At 34.1% G+C, this 23,278-nt stretch overlaps 2 protein-coding genes, 1 non-coding gene and 1 pseudogene across 4 annotated transcripts; 2 read left to right on the plus strand and 2 right to left on the minus strand.

Moving 5' to 3' along the window:
• The first annotated feature begins 683 nt into the window (after nt 1–683).
• On the plus strand, nt 684–5,242 carry LOC142555786 (putative WRKY transcription factor 20). The gene is made up of 6 exons (XM_075666880.1): nt 684–1,016; nt 1,993–2,187; nt 2,725–3,238; nt 3,881–4,028; nt 4,100–4,255; nt 4,560–5,242. Exons 1-6 carry the CDS (start codon nt 744–746, stop codon nt 5,044–5,046), a joined length of 1,773 nt encoding a protein of 590 aa, XP_075522995.1. The 5' UTR covers nt 684–743; the 3' UTR covers nt 5,047–5,242.
• Nucleotides 5,243–5,788: 546 nt separating this feature from the next.
• Nucleotides 5,789–5,888, minus strand: LOC142504705 (small nucleolar RNA Z122). The gene has a single exon (XR_012804327.1). It is a non-coding gene; the product is annotated as a small nucleolar RNA Z122 (small nucleolar RNA).
• Nucleotides 5,889–9,738: 3,850 nt separating this feature from the next.
• Nucleotides 9,739–15,195, minus strand: LOC142555787 (uncharacterized). 2 transcript variants are annotated; one of them, XM_075666881.1, is made up of 7 exons: nt 14,911–15,195; nt 14,076–14,766; nt 13,392–13,489; nt 13,155–13,277; nt 11,242–11,967; nt 10,741–10,957; nt 9,739–10,657 (listed from the first exon to the last, which is right to left on the minus strand). In XM_075666881.1, exons 2-7 carry the CDS (start codon nt 14,368–14,370, stop codon nt 10,101–10,103), a joined length of 2,016 nt encoding a protein of 671 aa, XP_075522996.1. In that variant the 5' UTR covers nt 14,371–14,766; nt 14,911–15,195; the 3' UTR covers nt 9,739–10,100. The 2 variants fall into 2 exon arrangements, with proteins under 2 accessions (XP_075522996.1, XP_075522997.1); XM_075666882.1 differs by having other exon boundaries at nt 13,392–13,456; nt 14,076–15,195.
• A 662-nt stretch (nt 15,196–15,857) lies between these two features.
• On the plus strand, nt 15,858–22,942 carry LOC142555789 (DEK domain-containing chromatin-associated protein 3-like; annotated as a pseudogene).
• The last annotated feature ends 336 nt before the right edge of the window (nt 22,943–23,278 follow it).

The raw sequence follows: 23,278 nt of genomic DNA on the forward strand, positions 1-23,278 counted from the left end.
TTCGTTTTTTTTTTTTTTTTGAGTCAACTCAACTGTCAAGTCTGTAATGGCGACATGGGTTGGTTGATGAACTGTGTACGTTTGCTTGTAATGACCCTTTCTTTTTGGCTCTAGTTTCTTGGTTATATTCTTCCATTTAACAATTCTGGTTTTCATATATATATATATATATATATATATATATATATTCACAGCACCTTTTCTTTTCTTTTGTTATACAATTCGGCAATCAGATCGGATGTTTCGATCTACAATTTTAATGTTGCATAAGAACTTATTTTACTCGTTAAAACAATTGATGTGTATTTATTAATAATTGTGAAATTAAATTTATTGATAAATGAAAAAAATAAAGAGGTTGATGTTGTAATGTAATAATAATAAGATTTATTTCAAGTAAAATATTATCGTTGGAATTTAAAAAATTTAGAAAAGTTTTATGGTAAAAATTAAATTTGTCCATGTGGTGGTATAAAGAGTTAAATATCAATTAATATTAATAACAATAAATGAAATAGATGGATAAAATAAATGATGATTGAATATCACAACGGGGTATATTGGAAAAACTGGATGAGGACAAGTCACTGACAGACTCTACTCCGTCCACACCTTAAACCCGTACCCCACATTTCACTTTATTACAACAAATAAAAGTACAATTATACCCCTACCGGATATGTCCATATTACCCCTATCCATTTTCATGTCGTCTCGAAAGGCCCTCTCCCTCTCTCTCTCCCATGATGGAAGACTTTCGGGCCCTCTCTCACTTTCCCTCCGATCATGCCTCGGCACACGTGACCTCCACTCCCGAGCACGTGCCAGATGGCGGCTCCTCTGTAGCTCCGGAGGCGGCTTTTCCCGGAGGCTGCTTTGGATCCAGCAATGGAGCTAAGTACAGGCTCATGTCTCCGGCCAAGCTCCCGATCTCTAGGTCCACATGTATTACGATTCCTCCTGGACTCAGTCCGACGTCGTTTCTCGAGTCACCTGTTCTTCTCTCCTACGTTAAGGTAACGAATCTGTGGAACTTGAATTAGCTGATTTTTGCTTGTTAGTGGCTCACTTGCGATAGTGTGATTGGTTCTTTAAGCTCCAACGAATCAGTTTCGGATCCGATTCCTAGCTTGTGAATTAAGTCTCTTCTGGAGTTAACTTGCAGCTCCGTGTAGCTGATATGATAAAATCTGAAGTATTTAAGTGATCCTGAGTGAGGAATTGGCTGTCGTAGGTCTTGGTTGTGGGAATACTTTTTGAGACCTTTAAGAGTGTGAATGGCCAAAAATGGTGTTATGCAAACTAAAGGTGCTTGTAGTAGTGGGGTATTTGTGGAATGTTTCAGTTGATTTTATTATTGATCTGATCTTTGGTTCTTTTTCATAATATTGCTGATCGTTGAATTATTTCCTTTTCATTAAGAGGCTCATTTGGGGAATATTAATGGGATGGGAATAAGATGTGTGATTCGGGAACCGTTGGTGTCTTGTGCTGAGGAAAAATTATATTAGTTTCTCCATGGAATTATCTGCGCACTTTTCCAACCTTTTCGAATATTTTAAAAATAATTTTAGAAATATGATATTTAATTTCTCTTTTGTTTCTCCACTTAGTGAATCTCTTTTACTTAATGGTGAATGACATTTTATTTTTTGTTATTCTGCCAACAACAAAAAAAGATGTTTCACTTAAATGATTAGCTTCTTGAATGCCCGTCAAAGGAATTTATGCCACTATGATTATGAGGATCAATCCATAAAATTATTGCTTTCCTGTTGAGCTTGGTAAATTTAAGAGTCTTTTTGGTGCATATGGGATTGATGGTAAAGGATCATGTTCGGTTTCTTTTCTAATGCGTGATAAAGGACGGAAGAACAAGAATCTGTAATTGAATAGATTGGAAGGTTATTAATGCTATTTAATGACTGTGGAGAGACTTGAATCCTCGACTGTGACCCTTTTTGTCCTTCCAATACTTTATCAATTTTGCAGGTGGAGCCTTCTCCAACCACAGGTTCTCTTTTTAAGCCTCAGTTGATGCAACGAGCTTGTGAAAATTTAATGTTATCATCTGAGAAACTTTGTTCCCGTGGCCATGCTGTTGATGGAATAACACCACATGATTTTGAGTTTAAGTTCCTCGCTGGATCTAATACCGTATCAGAATTACCATCTGCAGGACAGGCTGTAATGTTCAGAATCTTAGTATTGTGTGATTATCCTTATTATATAGTGTTCTCCTCCCTCTCTTTAGCCACGGAATAAGTGACTTTGGTTTACAATAAAATGAATTGGAAAATGATTTTCGTTTCACATCCTCTTCTTTCTTAGGTAATAGCAAATTCTAATATTGTTTTGATGGGAATGTGAGTTTGAAAATAAAAACGTATCGTAAAATGAGTAGCAGATTCCCCCTTACTCGTTTTACTTCATGGTCTTCAAACAGAGACCAGCTATCATTTGTTTGCCACTCTTTGCAACTTCGCCTCTGTCTTATTTGACACCCATTTGATTTAATCATTGGATTCTAGTATAAGTTCTTCAAATTACAAATCTCCATGAACTAGGATTCATTTACGTCAAATGGTTCCCTTTTTAGCAATGCATTATTGTCTCAAAATTTTAAGTCGATACATATTGCAAAAGGTCTAATGACTCGTAGTTTCATCATTCATGAGTATTGACTAATTTTTTCACTAATATAATAATTTCTTCATGACAAAGATTCCAGTGGGGTTAAATGCAAATATACCATTTGGTCAAGCTCAAGATCGACGATTTTCACAATCATCAGCACCTCCAAGTTTGGTGACATGTGGGCTATCGGAGTTGAGAGTATCTGCGTCTATGAGTGTGCATGAGTCATCAGCCTGTAGTACTGTTGATGAATTAAATAATGGAAGGCACTTGACTCCAACTATCAGTACTGATCCTAAAGATGGCAGTCCATTAGCTACAGCTGATAGAACATCAGATGATGGGTATAACTGGAGAAAATATGGGCAGAAACTGGTTAAAGGAAATGAGTTTCCACGAAGTTATTACAAATGTACTTATCCTAACTGTGAAGTGAAAAAGATCTTTGAACGATCTCCAAGTGGACAAATTACTGAAATTTTCTACAAGGGTTCGCATGACCATCCAAAACCACAAGCTGCCCGTCGACAAAATCCTGGTGCTCTTATACCCATCCAGGAGGAGAAATTGGATCAGAGCATGTCATTCATGGTTCAAGAGGGTAAACATGCCAAACTCTGATAAATTTTTCTTTCCAATTTTTAAAAGGCTTGACAGCATGAATTTTTGGTGGCCTTGAGTAATTCAATTAGACTTGGGTGATCGATATGAATGAATATATTTTTAACTCAATTCTCAACTTGTATAGACAGGGGACAAGTTAAAGGCTAATCACTGCTGTGCTTATTAGTGACCCTTGCTTGAAAGCTTTATTCGATCTATTTGTTTTTCCACGTCTAATGGGCTTTGCAAATCATTATTTTGAGGTCTTTCTGATATACATGCTTAAAATGGAACTGGTAGGAAGAGCCGGCAAATCTGTTTGAAATATTTATTTTATAATGATGGAATGTTTTGAAGGTGGTTGTAACTTTCTGGGACAAACTTGCTGACACGGTTAATTTTTCAAGAATTCTGATGTTTGTACTCGGGCCTGAGCTGGTCATCTTCTTAGGTTAAAGTCATGGACGATGGTGTTTGTGCTTTACTTGTAAAATATCTCAACTGAGTTTTGTGTTTGAATGCTCAAAGTGCAAACTCCGCTCAGCCCCAGCCAGCTCAATGAATGGAGCTACCAACCATGTGTTAAGTATGATGCCCACATTTTAATTTATTTCTAATTTCACTTCCATTTTTGCTAAAGACAAATTGAACACAAGCAATTCGGAGCCCAGTGTCTCTTTGGTGTTGTCTCCTCGGAAAATGAACGAGGATGGTGTAGGTGGTTCAGGTTCACAATATCTGGCCATCAATGATGAAGTCGATGAAGATGATCCTGTTTTGAAGCGGAGGTATTGTATTTTTAGATTTGCCATAAATATAAAATAGCCATCTTAATGTCTTCTGCTGAAAACCTGAGCAGGAGAATGGAGGATGATCTTGATGTTACACCTGTTGTTAAGCCCATTCGTGAACCACGAGTTGTCGTTCAAACTATCAGTGAAGTTGATATACTAGATGATGGGTATAGGTGGCGCAAGTATGGACAGAAAGTGGTTAGAGGGAATCCCAATCCAAGGTATGTTTCAAGTCGAGGCTTAAGCCTGCTTTTAAAGATGAAGTAAAAGAACACTGTATTGCATCAATTCTTCAGATTAAAAGTGGTAATTAATCTTTATAGTTTCTATTATATAATATATTATCGTTTCTTAAAAAAATTCGTGTTTCATTAGCAATTTTTCCTTTTTCAAAAGTTGTATCAAATCTGATTTCCTAATTCCGAACAATTAATTCAAACACAAGACCTTACCAACAGAGTACCTGAGTTGTCAACAATTTTCATGAACTTGATTTTTGCTATTCTTGTATTGTCTATAACCCAGGAGTTACTACAAGTGCACAAATGCTGGATGCCCAGTTAGGAAACACGTGGAGAGGGCATCACATGACCCCAAAGCTGTCATAACCACATATGAGGGTAAGCACAACCATGATGTACCAACTGCCAGAAACAACAGCCATGAATTTGCTGGAAACACTCCGTATACCATAACTTCAAAAATCATGCCAGAGAAGAGTAATAATTCACTCAGCCTTGATCTTGGCGTCGGAATTAGCAGTGTTGCTGAGAATAGATTGAATGAGCAGACACGTGCCTCAAATGCTGCAGACCGAGACCAAATTGCGCTACATGATTCCGGTATGAAGGTAATTCAACAGTCTCCTGCTTGCTATGGTATCGTAAATGGTGGCTTTAATCTGTATGAAAATAGAGAGAATCAGGTCGAGGTTCATAGCTTTCAGACTCTGCCCATCCATCCTTCTAACCAATGTCCACAAAACCCTGGAAGAATACTTATGGGGCCTTAAAATTGTGTATGTACGTTGAGAAAATGTAAAGTGAATTTCGAGTATCTTTTCCCGTCATTTCTTATTTATGGAGCGGGGAAGATCTTGTACCTATGCCTTGGGTAAGTTAGGAATGCTGCTGCATCTACTTGTGTATTAGATGTTCCATGCCTAAAAGGCGTTCCGTTTTCAATGTGAGCCTCTATCATGTTCTTGATGTTATAGTTCATTCATTCACACGCATAAGACAATTTCACGGGTGCAAAATTTGATTATGAAGTAATGAGTTGAATTCCACATAATCAGATGGCCTATATTTTCATTGGGGTTGTTTTTGTAGGTTGCATGGTAAATCTTGCGTCTAATGAGTTTGCGGTCTTGGTTATAAGCTTTAGCAAAGGAATTTTTTTTCAGCATTCGACGCACTCAAGCGTCTGATAGGTTTGAAAGATATTAGGAACCTAGAGTGTATTTTTTTTTAATAGAATGGAGCCCTGCGAGCAGTGTCCGATTCCGATGCCACATTCAACTGCAAGCGCCACCCAGAATAGGAAAAATAACAATCAACACGAATCGACTGGAATGTACACACAGTAGAATGATCTACTTTCGTGTTAGCACAAAATCCAGTGATCATCAACAGAACAAAAATTAATGGAAAAGAAGGAAACATTTTTCGCAGTGTACTCTTAATTTAACAGGCACCATAAAATCAACAAACCGGAAAGTTAACTGAAAATCCTTCGATACTGAAACAACAGAGTTTGGAATCAGACTGACGTGCAAAAAAAAAAAGGTTCAGCAAAGCAACAGATTAACTGAGCCTCTGACACAAATCGAATTAATTAGCATCATTTCCCAAACTCATTTGTTCTTCCATGCTACTTGAAGATTGAAAATCAATCAATGGACAACAGCAGAAAATAAATAAACCTCCGGGAAGAAATTGGAAACTTCCGGGTTCCTCATCTTCGATTTGAGGGAGAATATTGCGAGGTGCATGCATATATAAGGGTGTGATTCAGCGCTCGCGTTCGGTGAAGAAGCTCATTGCGGCTGAGGAAAAAAAACCCTAACCCTAGATTTGAGAAAATCTTCGCTTTCTGATTACTATATATATATATATATATATATATATATATATATATATATATATATATATCGTTTTTTCCCCTGAAAAAATTCGTGCAATTTTCAAAATATTTTATGTTACGGTTTTGTTCCTAATTATAATTAATTTATTCTGATGTTGTGATTGGAGTAAGAATTTGATTCGGATAAAACGATTTGTTTAGGATAAAGATTTAAAAAATGAATTAGCAATTATATTCATATTTATCGTATTTCAAATATATCATAATCACGATTATATTTATAAGTTAATATTTATAGATTAATTTATATTACAACGAGAGTGTTTTTCTTTTTATTTAAATATCATTAAATCATGTGTCTCTCGTATTTTTATGAAAGTTGACATATATGTGTATGATTCAAGAACTAACATTTGATTTGACTATGTCATTAAGAAAAAAATAATCCAAGAATAACATAAAATAATCTTATGTTTACATGAGTTAAAAGATAACTATATTTAAAATTCATTAATGGATTTGAAACATATAGCTTAAATCAGTGTTTTCATAATTGTACGGTTTGACTGAGAATTAGTAACGAGTTCGGACCGAAACACCCTAAAAATTGTTTAAATGGTCGAATCGGTTATAAACTTGAAAACCGACTTAACGGTTGAACCAATTTTTAAAATTTTTATATTTTTATAAAAATTATTCTTTTTAAAATCTTAAATTTAATATTTATATATATAAATGATTATTTAGAATTTATATTTCGTTGAAAAATTTATTTTAATAATAATAAAATTTATTTAATATATTTTTTTATTTTTAAATTATATATAATTATAATTGGTATTCTAAATATCTGTATATAGTTATTTAAATTTAAAACTCTGATAGATAATTTTTTTTTTGTATATTTATGTTCATCTTATATGTATATTTAGATTTTAAACTTAATAAATATATCTATTTTATTATTTATATACATATTTAAATTTTTTTGGGATCCAAAATATATTGTTTACGATATGATATTATTAATTTTTATATTTTGATCATACTGACCAAACCATTTTTTAAGATAAACTGGTTTGATCATTGATTTGATTATGAAAACATTGTTTAAATACCTCCGTCTAATCATAAAACAATAATCTAGCACTCAAAATAATTGATAGACAAATACATTTTATAGGAATGACAATTTTCTCGTGGGAAAAACCCGAAATGAGGTGGTTTAGGGATTTTTCAAATCCCTAAAGAAAATCGAGTGCGTGTATGAGAATGTTATCATCATCCTTGAACTGGACCACCTATAATAATATAATTACTAGTAATAATAATAACAATAATGAATTTTCCTAATAATTAAAAAAAATGAAAATTTGAATTCATAAAATTTAAATCTCGTTCATGATCAAACTCGTTACCTCATAATAATTATGTGATTTCATCTATTTTGTTTATTAAACCGTTAATTACAAAATTGTGTATTGTTTAAATAATATTAGTATTTATATATGTAATTGGATTATTGTGTCAATATTTTTAAAGTGAGTTTGAAGATTTTTTTTTTGTTTAATTCAATTGAGATCAGAAGCTGGCGATGAAGATAGTGATTTAATTCACGTCAGGTCGAAGATGATGATGACAAATCTGTCTCATCTAAGTACAATTTGTATATTTTTTGAAGTAAGAACGATGACAATGATGAATATTTGATTTTCGCAAAGTTGAAACGGGAGTCCGATGTGAACTTAATCTGAGCGTTGATTAAATAGAGAAGCTTCGATTAGAAAAAAAAACATAAATTAGGGCGGGGTAAATAAGACATCAGCGTCCCAATGTCATCCTTGTACATTTAGGTACCGTTTGGTTCATGGTATGAGATATATAGTATGGAGATAAGTAATATTTTGTAATAATAAAATAAATAGAAAATGATAGTTAATATAGTGTTTGATTTAATTGATTTGATTGATTAAATTTGAGATAATATGATATTACCATTTTGTCATTATTGAAAATATTAATAATATTATTTATTAAGGGTAATATCGTAATTTTATATTATTGATTTGATTGATATGAGATAAAGTATTACGAATTTGATTGATGTGAAATAAATAATTAATAATTTGATTAATCGAGATAAATAATACTTGTACAAAATAAGTGATATGATAAGACTATTTATATTAGTACTTACAAGTACTTGAACCAAACAGTACCTTACAATATATAAAGTTGAAATAGACCAAAATAATTAGCATACTTTATAAAAGAAATTAAGTGAAAGTGTCATCAAAATCTAATGTTTCTTTTTCCTCGATAACTTTTGAGTGATGCATACTTCATTTTAAAAAAAAAAAATTATAAACATTTTTTGGTGAAAATTTTTTAGATTTAACTGAAAAAATATTATAAAAAAGCTATTAATTCTTTTACTATATATAAGAAAAGCAATCGATACTTATTATATGAAGTCATGATATAATTTTAGATTTGTCTAAAACATCTTCCATCTTGTCGAATTAATTACATAAATTTACCATATTATACTAATATTTTATTTTATCTTCTACCATTTAAATTGTAAAATGTTTTATTTTATTTTTTTTAAAAAAAACTGTTTGACTCTTTATCTTTTTCAAAACATACATAGCTCACATATGCTATAATACGCTAGTTGATCATAATTGTTGGATATCATTATTAAGAGTAGGTTTCTTGTGAGACGCTCTCACGAATCTTTATTTGTGAGACGGGTCAACCTTACCGATATTCACAATAAAAAGTAATAATCTTAGCATAAAAAGTAATACTCTTTCATGGATGATTCAAATAAGAGATCTGTCTCATAAAATACGATCCGCAAGACCGTCTCACACAATTTTTTGCCCATTATTAATAGCAAAAGATTGTATGAACATATCTATATATTCTTTGTAAAAGAGTACATATAATATAATTAAAAAAGTATTTACAAGTTAATTTTAAATGTTTTAGATTGATTTTTTTAATAAAATATAAATATTTTAAAAACACTACCACCGTTATATTGTTACCATCAATGTTTGAATAACCATATCGATCGAACCAAATTATCTTAAAAATGATTCAATTGACCGAATCCGATTCAACCTACAATTGAACAGAAAAACTATTATGTTATATAAAACAATAATATAATAAATAATATATTTTAAATTCTAAATACCTTAAATATTTATATATAAATAATAAAAAAATAAATTTATCAAAATTTAAATAACATAATAATTTAATATTTATATTTTAAAAAATATATAGATCAAAATAAAATCTAATATTACTAAAAGAATATTTTTAATAAAATTTAAAATAAAAAAAATCATATCTATATACCAAAAAATAAATTTAAAGTTCAAATATTAAAACAAAATTTTTAAAGGAAAAATTAAAAAATCGAATTTAACATGCAAACCAATCGGATCGATTTAATCAATCGAACCGGTTCTTGACATGTTTGACCCGTTCGACAAGCCAAAACGGTTTTCAGCACTTTCGTGATCGATTATCAGTCGAACCAATTGATCCAATCCGTTTTTTAAAACATACATTGATTACGATCACAAAAACATCACTGGACATAAAGCGCGTTTGGGTTTTAATAAATGATATTGTTATATTAAACACAGTCAACCTTGTTATAGCAAGAATCCACACTCCCTTGGCGAAATCACTACCAGAAGATATAGCTCTTAGCCAGGACAAATAATACAAGAATTTCAGGTTACGGGCGAGGGTGCTCCTTCCCACTGTGGAGTGCGGACTATACGATAAAGGGGCTGGACTTCTAGAATTTCAAGACCATTTCTAGAAAATTTTCTGCTTCGGAATTACAACCCGGACTTGCAATATAGCCTATAACTATATACAACTATTTCGACGGACATAACAAACTTTACGACCACTTCTAACCATGATTAGGAGCCAAGCAAGGAAAATTATTTACGTGGAAGTTGGTGCGATCGGATTTTTCACTGTTGCTGCCTCGCATTTCTGCTCACCAGTCGTGAGTACAACCAAGTTGTTGTCTTTGTTTCCATCATCAACATTAGCGCACAAGTCAGTAAGATAATTTTCTTGATCACACCTCATTTGTGCATCTGTTAAGTCGTAATCCACAGTGTCTTTGTCGTCGAGTTCATGGGTATGGCTCGCTCGGTTTTCCTTATCTTCTGCAAATTCAAGTACTTGCTGCTCATCATTGGCATAACCATCTTTTAAAGGGACATTTGTCAGCGTCATGCCTGACAAATCAGGAATTTCTTCAAAAACAGCATTGAGCATGTGAGTTGTGACAAGTTTCTGACAGGAAGGAGGAGAATTTTGGGACTTCCTTTCCATAGAAACAGCTGAAGATTTTGAGAGCTTGGTGTCTACACTAGCTGAAGATATGAGGTCGATTATATCAGGGTTTGGCTTGAGATCCACCCAACGTCCGCCAACCCAATCTTTGGAAACTCTAAGGTTCTTTAACTCGATATTCAAATATAAGTTTTCACCTGACATCATATTCAGTTTCTTTAGAAACACATAAGCCGTTGGGGGATAAACACTTTGCAATTTAGAGCAACAGGAAACAAACCTGGAAGATAAACACGGAAACTTTGGTTTATTGGATCGTGGGCATCAGAAACAACCCCTTCCCACCAACCATCACTCCACCACACGTCAACTGGATCTCCAACCTCAAAGGTTGGGCTACTTTTATTGCAAGTATAGAAGGGTCTAACAGTTGGGCGACCAGGATGTCTCATTCCCAGTCTATCAGCTTTGGCCACTCTATTCGTTGGAATCCATTCCTGCAATTAGAAAGAAATAGTAAAAATAGTAAAGTGTTTCCTGCGTTGAGGAGTGACTACACAAGAACAATAACTGGCCGTGGCACATTAAACTACAACGAGCTGCAGTAAAATAATAGTAAATTTTTTCCAACAAATGCTTATGATATGTTGAATCTTTTATTAAGAATACCTCTCCTTTACTATTGAGAATGTCACGACAACATTATCAGTTTATTTGTATCCACAAAAATAACAATGGTTTCAAAGTGAATGCTTCGACCACGGGCTGTGATAATTAATACCTCAAGATTGGAGCAACCATCTTCATCCCTAACATCATCGTATGATATTTTAATCTGTTTCCTGGATATCTCTAAGACCGAGCACCTGAACCAACATCCTCGAATACCACTGTCTTGGCAAAGAAACTCGATCTTTTCATTAGACCTAAAAACTGGCGCACATGGAAGGTGGTCTTCAACATTCTTGAGGAAACTTTGCTCCTTGCTCAATACATCATATTTAAGTTTCTGGTACGATAGATCATACTTTTGATTCTCTCTGCAACTTCTATTCCTTTTAGCTCCCACTTTTACACCATCCTCTGAGCTATATTCTTCCTCAAAAAAATCAGGGCTAAAACACGAGAAAATCGATTGATCAAAATATCCACGCAAGTTACTCAATTTGAAAGGCTTTACTCTGTTACTCTTGAATTGTCTGAAGCAAAAATGCATTTTTCTCAACATATCACCAGGGAAAACTCCCAGGCATTTCTCATAGTGTTCACGAGTTAAGACTACTGCAAGACCATCAACACATTCTGCACTGATGACTTGTACGTAAGGAGTGATGAAGACTTCTTTAGGATGAGGATTCCGTAAAGAAACAACTCCACGGACTTCTTTGTTGTGGTGAAACCATCTCACTTTAACCTTTTTCTGGCATTTTCTATCTTCATACATATCTTCCAAATATGCAATATAGCGGCTCTCTTTCTCAGCCATCACAAAGACAAATGATTGTACCTAATGTAGAATCCATGAGAAAGAGTTGTGAGTTCACCAAGTTAATTGCAGATAATTCAAAAAAACTTACTGGTGCTAGGACTAAGAGTTTGGAATGCCATGTTGAAATTCTTAAGCATGCTGTAATTTTACATCAGATATCATCAAAGTCACAAGCGCTTAAAAAAGAGTTGAGAATTGTCATATCGTAGAAAACTCAAGTCTACGGTTCTCGGTTATCACACATATTATTTTTTAAGGTTTTATGGTCTTATTTATGTTTTGTCAGAAGACTGGAATGTTTCACCAAGACAAACCGTGGAAAATTTGATATATACTGAATAATGAATATCAGCACAGAGATTTCTCATGTAATAGTAAATTAATTCAAGCATGGTTGATATTTGATTGAGTTGCATTTTTTGATAGAACGTTTGGTTTGAATTAGATTTTTGTGTTACAACTACGTTTGCGCAAGCTTTCAGATATTTTCCAACTAATTCAGGTTTTTATTTGATTTTTTGACTCGGTCGGCTAGACTCGCACTTAAAAAGGAGTTAAATTTCTATTTACTTACATACATTTTAATTTTTTGTGGTTATTTGTCTATTTAATGTTGTGCCTTATGTGGCTTATTTGAAAAAATACTCAGTCTAGATGTGTTTTGTGTTTTCATTATAAAGTTGGATTTCGTAATAAAAAATGAGTTCATACAACATATTGCATTTAATATAAAAAGATCATATTATTATATCTTATATCTCGTTTAATTTCGTAGGATATCAATAATCAATAAAAAAACTATTACTTTAAAAATAAAATTCTCTAGACATAAATATTACTTTACACACACACAGAGTGTGCTTCGACTGTATAATAATCATCATGATAATAAAGCCAGCGTGTAAATTTTCTATTTTTGTAAGAAACAAAATTTATAGCATCGTCGGGCATGAAGTCCTACTGACAACTCTAAAATATTTAAATTGAAAATCCAGCTTGCAATCCTAAACTTTTGGCATATAAAGTACATGCGATAAACTTAGATTGAATAGGTATGCATCCAATCTTAATCGTTAAGAAACTAAATGAGTCACTTCAAGTTGTTTGCCTAGTCTTACCCAAATATTCAAATAGAATATGCCAAGAAAGCAAAATTTTAAACTAGAAAACTCAACAATTCTTACATTTGTTAAGCTTTAACTTACCTCAATTGAAGTTTCATTCCTCTTAAACGCTGGGTAATGCTTCAACTGTTTACCACATGTCCATGCTGAACCCAACCACTTAATGTCTAATTGATGACCTTGCAAGTTCCTTCGTAAATGGCCCTATTGTACAAGTTTGATGGCATGTAAATTACAAGTTTCAGAATAACATGTAAACATAAAAAAAATAGCAAGACGACTACATTTGGCCCCTGAATAAAATAAAATAACACGTACATTATGAGGAGGCATCTGCTTTAGCTGTGCATTGACGGTGGTAGGATCATCTTTGGGGGGTGACACTACATCCAAAAGGTTGCAATATGTCAATTCACCTGAATATGTTGATTATCCTAATCAGATAAAATGTCAAATATTTCCTAGCGCCGTCAACCTAGATGATTTTCGGCAAGTAAATAATGTACACTCCACCAAAATTTTATTAGAATCCTGTACATCCAGGAAAATGATCACAAAACATTTCTATAAATAAAAAATCGAATATTTTCACAGCTTCTAACTTAAAATCAGAAAACTTCCATTAGAGAACGCCAAATCATGTATTACTATTTTCCATCAAAACCACCATCCCCTTGGACCTTGCAAAGAGTTAACTGTGAATCCAAAGTAATAGTAATATATGAGCTATGAGCATAATAATTCTACCAATATTTGATTTATAAAAGTAATCAAAATGATCGAAAAAATGGAAACTTTAAATTATTAATTAATTCAAGACAGGCAAAAAGAGAGATTGCTTGGCAAACTATGAAACCCGAGGAAATAAGTTCAAAAACATGTATTGCATTTACAGAGGCTTGATTACCAAGAGATCACCGCAACGACAAAACAAGCACTACTACTACTAGCACAATCAGCATGTACCCCTTACAATGGGAAAAAGAAAAAAGGAAAACCTACTGGCATAATCTTCTTGCCAATGCTGTTTTGACAACATAGAAGTAAGCCAATTCACGACCTCTCTTCTCGATCTCCATCTGAATCCGGCATGAACCGAGTTCTCGGCCACATGAACACTCAGGAACTCTTCAGATACAACATAAAACATGTGCCTAACACTCCTCTCAGTGCCCACAACGGCAAGAATGGATTCCCCTAAATTATCCTTCAAAAAATAGTGAACCACACGGTTTCCCCTCTCTTTTGACACAAATAGCTCTTTCCACTCCACAAAGTAGTTTTCATGTGCAGCCATAATGTACAAGTACAACTAGAATGTCTTTAAGCGAAACTAGGTTAAAGCAATAGTCTTAATCTGAAGGAAAAGCAACCTCACAAAATCTGAAGAGTTTTCTAAACTGCTATTGAACAAGATGTGTAGAACCTTCAGCTAAACGAAGCCTAAAATGATATAACGATACAAAGGAAAGAAATAAAATTAAAATTTAGAGGTACCCCATAAAGAGGAACCTTGCTACCCGACGAGAGGAGCAAATTATCCAAACAGCCGCAAGTCTGAACAAATTCAATACAAAATCTCGAAATTTTCAACCTTAATTTTGACGAAACCTAAACTCCTCCAAGACCCAAAGTCTAACGAGGCAATAAGACAATCCGTCTAGTCACAACTGAGGAAAACTCACCAAAAGACCTGGTAAAAAACAACAAACCCGTGTTAGCTGATAAAGTTAACGGCTCAAAAGCTAAAAAAGGTAGCGACTTTGCAAGGCTTTCTCCCTTGAAGTAGACAAATCATACGAAAACCAAAATGGGCAAACATGGTGAGAGCAGAAACCTAAATACAACGAACAAAAAACGAGTTCTGAGTAGAATTTCATGTCAAGAAAACCCACTACGAAACTCGCAAAAAGTAGAAATTGTTTATTCATTGTTTGGTTCTTTTACGCTGGTAGGCGAGCTGAAATCAAACTAGAGAGGATTAGTCGTGAAATATATGTGTTCTGAAGCAAAACAGTAAAATCTCCCAGAAAATTGTGAGAATTCATTCTCCGGAGGAAATGGACAGGAGAAAGGGAACTGCGAGAGAGAAGATAGGAGTGAACGTGGAACAGGTGAAATGAAATTAGGGTGTGGGCAATCCGACGCTAACGAGAAAAGTAGGAAATCCACTATCGCGATGCATCAACGGCTGGTAAATTATCACGTTTTTCTTTTTTGTATTTTATTTTATTTTATTTTTTAAAAAAATAATTGCTTGATCGGTCCAATTGAACAGGTTGTGTTTGGCTTGTCTGCATGAATTCACCTCTCTACATGTAACATATTTCATATCATCGTTTTACGAGTTAATTTAATCACATGATTTATATTATAAAAAATATTATTTTTTTATATCAAAAATATTAATTTTTATTTTATATATAAAATCGACTCATTTGACATGTCTATATATATCAGGATCTCATGTCATATCTATTATTCAACAGTTATTTTGAAGGAAAATGTAATATTGGCATATATCGAATAGATTTTAGACAAAAATTTGTGTGAGACGGTCTCATATCATATTTTATGAGACGAATATGTTATTTGGGTCATCCATTAAAAAATATTACTTTATATGCTAAAAGTGAATATCGACAAGATTGACTCATCTCATAAATAAAAATCCGTAAAACCATCTCACAAAAAACATACTCTATATTTTATCACATGTCTCGGCCATCATCGATTTCAGAATTCCGTCCATTGCCTACTATTTCAGCGTTTTACGTGATTTGAAATCCGGATTTGAAGTCCGCCCCACCAACGCTTACGTTGATACGAGAAAAACCAAAACAGACAGGAAGTAGACAGAGGATACGCGAGCCTCGAATTCTCTGTAAGTTATGGTTTTCCATGTTAGCCTCTATCTCTCTCTTTCTCTGTTTTTTTTTAACTTATTATTTCTGCATATATACTTGCGTTTCCTCGTTGTTCCTTTCTGAATTTGACTTAAATTAGCGCAGTTTTGGTTAGGGTTTGTAATTTAGTCGAGGGATTTAATTTTTGTAGCTGTTTGATTCTTTTTGCTGTAAGTGATCTGATTTCCTCTTTGTTTGGGTGAACTAGTGGTTTTGGGTGTAAATTTCACATGGCATTAAACTCGATCTCCTCTTTTCCTCCATCTCAGCATTTTATATGGCATTAAGCTTGATTCTTTCTTTAGTTATTCTACCGTGTTTGTGGGATTCACATTTGTTTAGATGATTTCTAGTCCAATTATGCATATGATATTTTTTTCATATTCATATGATTTAGCTAATTACCTGAATTTTCCTTACTGTACTTGTCTTGGGTTACAGTGTTAAATACTGTTAATGACGTTCATTCTCTTAAATTTGTTGAGTTTTTCTTTTGCTGGTTCATAATTTAGTTACTATGGTAGTTCATCTGGATATTGTTTATGATTTTTGGTGTGCTGTAGTTTTTGTTCAGCAAAAAAGAGTTTTTGTGGAGAGGTCATAGACTTTTGCTACAAACTGTCATGGGTGAGAAAGATGCAGACTGCAGAGTTGGTTAAGCCCGAGTCTGTGGCAAATGGGAATGTTGAAATGGAGGAAAAGACAGATCCTTTGGTGAAGAAGACTGAGGAACATCATGATGGAGTAACAGAAATGGAAGAAGAAAACACAGTTCCCGAGAAAGTTGAGAATAACAATATGGACAAAGGAAAAGTGAATGACAGCAAGGAAACCGAAAAGAAAGCAAAAAACGAAGATGTAGTGAAAGAAGGGGGTAAAGATGAAAGAATGGAAGAGACCGAGGAAGAAGAAGAAAATCAGCAAGTTGCAGAAGAAAAAGTGGACATGGAGATTGAGGAAATGAACCATGGCCCTACCGAAAAAACCGACGCTGATGCTAAGGTCGAGGACAAGGTGGAAGAAGCGGGAGAAGAGGAAAAGCCGAAAGAATCTAAAGAGGAGAGGAGCCTGAAGAATCGTCTGAGAACAAAGAGTGGTAATGGCAAAAAAGAAAGAAATATGAAACATGAAACAGAAGACAAGGAATCGAACACCCAGAGAGAGAAAAAAACTAAAGAAACTAAAACCTCGACGGATAAAAAAGAGGGGCTGAAAACCCCCGTGGCTCTCACAGTTGATCGGCCTGTTCGTGAAAGAAAATCTGTTGAGAGACTTGTGGCCTTTATTGACCAGGATGCTGCTAAGGAGTTCAAAGTTGAAAAGGTGTCCATTTAGTTTGCACTTTGTTGTTTGCATCCTCTCTGTTAAATTCACTTCTTTATTGTATGAACTTTAATGATATTGAAGATTCACTCTTTGATGCCTTGGTGTTTGTTTGCAGGGTCATGGAACTGCGCTGAAAGATATCCCAAATGGTATTCTTTTTACTAATTTTGATTCCTTTGCTAAATGTATGTACACCAAATTTTATTCCACGCCTAAAGATTCTCACGTGGGATGCAATGTTTGCTATGCTGATGTGTTTTTCACTTTTCTTTGTTCTCTCTTCTCATATGAATTCCATGGTGAGCAAAGCTAAGTGTTGCAGCATCATATTAGAGCTTGCGTTAAGACATTAGGATGGTTGCGGGCCTCAATGTTGTGTGTATGCTCCAACAAAGCTGGATCACTTCTAATTTGCGATTTTTTGACAATGTAGCTTAATTTTTCTTTGTACAAGGAAGTTAAGTGAGTCTCATAAGTCTCTTTTTACCATGTCATATATGTTGCATGTGCATGCTTAGCTAGCCTTTTACCTTTTCTATTGCATAGCAATGTTGGTGTTTAACTGGAAGGACCTTATTATTTATTGACAAAATGAGCTTGTTCCAAAGAATATTTGAAGGCTATATTTGAAGATTTTGAACATAATTATGGTTTTTAGAATGCTTCCTGATTCATAGTGAAACTCATATTCCCATATCAGAAATTCCTAGTTTCTCGAGTTTTTCCCAGCATTGCAAGGATTTGCATTTGTTTGCTTGTTTTCTACTTTATAGGTTTTAGAATGCTGTTGAAAAAAACCAAGTCATGAATTTGAAGTATTACAGCCAAATATGACAGGGTCTGCTTCTCATATATACTCCCCATGGCCAGATGAGATGATAAGCATTATGCCTGTATATTTGAATGTGTGCATTGAAGGATTTTTATCTGTTAAGATATCCTTGGTTTCCATTTATGATTTTCAGACAAACAGATTTTTTTAATGAAACGATGATTTTGAATTTTGAATTATTGTGTTGTTATATGCATTTCAAGTTAATTATGGCGACAAATCCGTCAAAAGTAGCCATGGTGAAATTTGGCATTTATCCGAATTCCGAAGTGCTAGTTTGAGAGTTGGTCACTAGTGATAGAAATAATGATTTCTTATGATATTCCATCTCCCTATTCGTCAGATTGTGTGTATGTACATTCGCAAGCATTTCGCAAGCATGCGTGTCTGAATGGTTATGCTTATAAAATTGAGTTTCTATTCAACAAATAAAAAGAAGTCTTTGTGCTAGGTATCTTCTATGTCTTCTCGGTCTTGCTGATGGGTGTTCAAATTTTAGATCTTACTCTTATGCGGTAACACAAATTCTTGTTCCTTAAAATATAGGTACTGAAACAATTTTGTTAGAATTTTTATTTTAACTAAAATGAACTTGAGACGCATGTTTGCCTTGTTTTTAATATTGTCCTGTCCTGCAGTCATATAATTTGATTTGATGTGTTTATGAACTATGAACTGTATTTATTGTTACAGTGGCTTACAAGTTGTCCAGGAAGAAAAGCGATGATACCTTCAAATTGCTGCATACTATTCTCTTTGGAAGGAGAGGAAAGGTAATGCTTCGGTCTTTGGATTTTTGGTTGAGCTTCCGATCCTTGTTTTAAAGGTGTTACTTCCCATGATAATATCATATGGCTTATATTTGATTCCACATTCATGTAGTTGACATTCTATTTCCATTGTGTAATCGACCATTTCACTTCTACACGCAATTTGAACCCCTCCCTCAACCTCTTCAGATTCTCAGGAAGTTGAATTACTCATGGATTCTGTCATCAATAATTCATTTGGAACTCCTTAGTGTTCCATGGTGCATGGAACGTAAGACCTAAGAAAGGAGATCACAAAAACCTTTATTCCACTTTTCAATGCCGAAAAACGCCGAGCTGACATGGATTGAGTCTGTCATCATGGGATTATAATATTTTTAAGTTACCGGAATCAAATTTTTAACTCTTGTGAGACATGTTCTTCTTTAAACATTTTTTTTTGGTGAGTTGATTTGTTAGTCGGAATTTATTTAAGTCCTGCAAATTTGCTTGAAATTATCAGCGAATATTATACTCTCAATGCATCCATCTGGTTACCTCTAACATGCCAATCTGCTGTAGTCTGCTATTTTTTCTTTCTTTTGTTGGTAAGTTCAGAATTTTTTCATTTGTGCTTATGATGACCTCCAGGCAGCTCAAGTTAAGAACAACATATCAAGATTCTCTGGGTTCGCTTGGCATGATGATGAGGTAAAGTAGAACTTCAATGATAAGTTACCTATCAATTGGACCTATGATTTGGATATTCAGAAAAACCTTTGTGACATAGTCTCAGGAAAAGCAAACACTAAAACTTATAGAGAAACTTGACAAGATTTTCAAAGATAAACTGGTCGAGTTTTGTGATGTCCTTGATATACCAATATTGGCTACTGTAAGGAAGGTATGTTGATATCTCTCTAGCTCTATTGCAAAGTTCGTGATTATCCTTTCGTCTTTGTTTTGTTCAAAAAATTGAAGTCTCAATTCTGTTATTTTACATTCAGGAAGATATCATTTCAAAGTTGATAGAGTTTTTGGTGGCGCCTCATGCAACCACCACTGAGTTGCTTGCTGAAAAAGAACAGGTATACCAAGTCGCTTTTTAGTTTGACTGCCTTATTAAATTCTTCCTCTCCTGGCTTATAAATTTTATGTGTGTATTGTGTACGTTCAGTCAAGTAAGGGGAAAAAAAGAAAGAGAGAGAGCAAATCAGCATCTGGGGGTAGCACACTTTCAGAAGGCTCAGTGAAGGTACGTTGTTCTAAATGAATGAAATGTTATTGTCAGTTGTCAACTTTCTTATTTGTGTTCTTGATGAATATTTGCCGTATTTTCATATGTGAGCTTGGAGTCGGTTTTTATTAGCAGCCTTGAAGCTAGAAACATAAACGATTTTGGGCTCGAGTTCAAGTACAATTCATTTGGTTTGACTTTAATTGAGCTTCTTAGTAAATGCTCTAATTTGTGCTGGTGCTCGTCTAATTTAGTTTATTTGTAGAATATTAATCAAGATATTAAAGCTTATGATCGGGACCGCAAGCTACATGGCAAAATAGTCCAGGCCAAATTCGGGTGAAAAAATATTCGAACTCAATTCGAGTTTGACTTCAAATTCAAATCAAATTGAATTTTATTCTAGCTGACTTGAAATTCTCTTATGAACCTGCTCGATTCGATTAACCCTAAATTACTGCAGCATATGATGACTTCGATTGGTGTTCAGTTTCTTTTGTATTTTTTAACGAGTTGTGGTGTTGCGTGTAACTGTCATAAATAATTTGAGGTTCAAGTCTATTCTACTTCTACCTAAATCCCTTGGTGCCCACTGAAAGAAGAGAATATACAATCTGATAAAATATATGTGCATGTGGCTTTGTGCTTTTACCTTCCAATTGGAAGCTCCTCTATGAAATTACATTGAAGAAACAACATCATATCAAGCAATATAGCAATTGACTCGTATGATTGTTGAACGTATTTGAATAAGTTATTGGTACTTGTACAAGATTTCATCTTTCTCATATACAGAGTCAAAAGAAAGCCAAAGGTACACCAAAAAAGGATAGCGAACCTAAACCCGAAGATGGATCAGAGGAAAGATGGGGAAACATATGTCAAGGATGATAAAAATAATTGTTCAAAGAGGTCAGAAGATGAGAAATCGGAACCTGCTGAACGTGAAGAGAAGGCAAATGAATGTGAAGGATCTGATAAAGACAAAAGAAAGAAGAAACAAGGACCAGCAAAGTCCTCTGCAAAGAAGGGAACTGTCAAGAAAACCAAAACCAAGAAAGTAACAATCTCTAAAGAGGCCAGCCTTCCACCGAAAAAAGAAGCTCCAAAATCACTGTCAAGCCGCCAAAAAATCAATAGGGATACTAGTACAAAGAGGTCCTCTGGTAAAAAGAAAGATGAATCGATCAAGGAGAAGACATCAACTCCAAAGACAGCTTCATCAACTGTGAGCCCTGGTGAGTATTGTATAATTCTAAGTTGATAAATTGTTTGTTGTTAAAAAAGTTGGTGAGTATATTCTTTTGTTTTATCTAGGCTCCCATGAATGAAAATCATTCTTTTGACTTTTGTTTTGTTGATGTGGGATTAAGGGAAAAAAATACTGAAAGTAAAAGACAATCTCAGGGAGGAGAAATTAAAGCCGAGTGACAATGATCTTAGGAATGCGATTTCTGAAATCCTTAAAGAGGTTGACTTCAATACAGTAAGTGTCATAAATTCTTATGATCAATTTTTTTGGTGGTTAGGCGAGGAAGATAGATGGTCTATTTTCATACTTTCGTACTCTCATGTTGTGTCTGTTGTCGAAGTTAAATAGACACTTACATATTTTTGTCTTCTCCGATTGTTTGGGATATTTACTTTGGTCTTATATGTGTTCTCTGACAAGAGATTTATGTTTTTTTCTGCGAAATGGTTCTATCGAGTCTATTGATGACTCAGAATTCATTAGAAGAGTTCATGAGTCTTGAACGTTTAGCTTATCTCTTGATTTCAACTCTAAGTTGTGAGAAGTGATATTAACCTGTTTTCTTGCAGTTTTACAGTATTTAGTGGATTAATTGTCCTTTTCATTCTCCTGATAACGTACCCAGCTTATTGAATTTAATTTTACAGGCCACCTTCACCGACATTCTGAAGATGCTTGGTAAGCTCCCATCTCCCCTTTAAAATCTTGGAGGACTTGGAACTAACCTGCCCGATTTTCCCCTCCTTTCCTAGTTTCGTTCCCCTACCTGTTTCCAAACCGATAGGGATTCTCGTGGCATATTTCAAAACTCTCAAATTCTTTACAATTTACTGGGGAAAGTGTGTTTTTTTTTTTTTGGTTATGGTCCTAATTTTACTGCTTTATTTCTGCTCTAGCGATGATGTACTTATTGCTCGAGCAGATTTGTTGACTGCTGTAAAAAGAGGATTAGATATTTGATGTCTTGTTTTCCATTATGTTAAAAATTTGATTACAACCTGATCTTTTACTTTTAATGACAATGATAAATTATCCTCGTTTCAGCCAAGCAATTCAACAAGGATCTGATGCCTAGAAAACCATCAATAAAGCTCATGATTCAGGATGAGCTTGCCAAAATTGCTGATGCTGAAGAGGCTGATGATGAAAAGGATGAAGGTTGTGTTGTCAAAGATGGAGAAAAACCTTCTAGCCAACGTGTTAATGCCTGACAACTTATCAGAAACTGGTTGTACACTATACCCTAACTTGCGTCGTTCTTTTCCTCGTAATCTACATGGACCGTTGCTACTTTCTTTGAGTCGAAGCATCTGTAGTTTTACTTTTAGTGTGATTAACTGGCACCCTTGTTCACTAGGGATCCATAGAATTAGTTGCAGCTTGTTATGTACACGTAGATAAAAGTCAGAGATTTTCTCTCTGAAGTCTTGAGCCTTGAATAGGAGACCCCTGCGATTCCAAAACTGTTGTAAGATATCATAGTTGATTGTAGGATCTAGATTTTAATATTTTGGTGTGTGTTTCGATTATCTATAATTTTTTAGTAATAAATAATAATTTAGTTTTTCTTCGTGTCACGTAATTCTTTTGGTTGACCACATTTGCGAAATCACCTTGAATTTGTCGTGGGCGAATCTCTAGTCTCTCTTGTTTGAGAGCTTTTCGGAAGAAGGAAGTGTTGGAAGGAATATACTTCCCACTTGGCACTTAGGGAAGCAGACCTCTGTATAATTTTTTTATATGTATGAGAATGATACGAGTTTGATGGGACTAAACATACTTTCCATATTGAATAAGGCAAAAATTTGTGTAATACTGTTTCACGGGTCGTATTTTGTGATACATGTATCTTATTTGGGTCATCAATGAAAAAATATTATTTTTTATGTTAAGAATATTATTT

The sequence above is a fragment of the Primulina tabacum genome, chromosome 9 (assembly GCF_025594145.1).
Source record: "Primulina tabacum isolate GXHZ01 chromosome 9, ASM2559414v2, whole genome shotgun sequence".
NCBI lineage: Eukaryota > Viridiplantae > Streptophyta > Magnoliopsida > Lamiales > Gesneriaceae > Primulina > Primulina tabacum.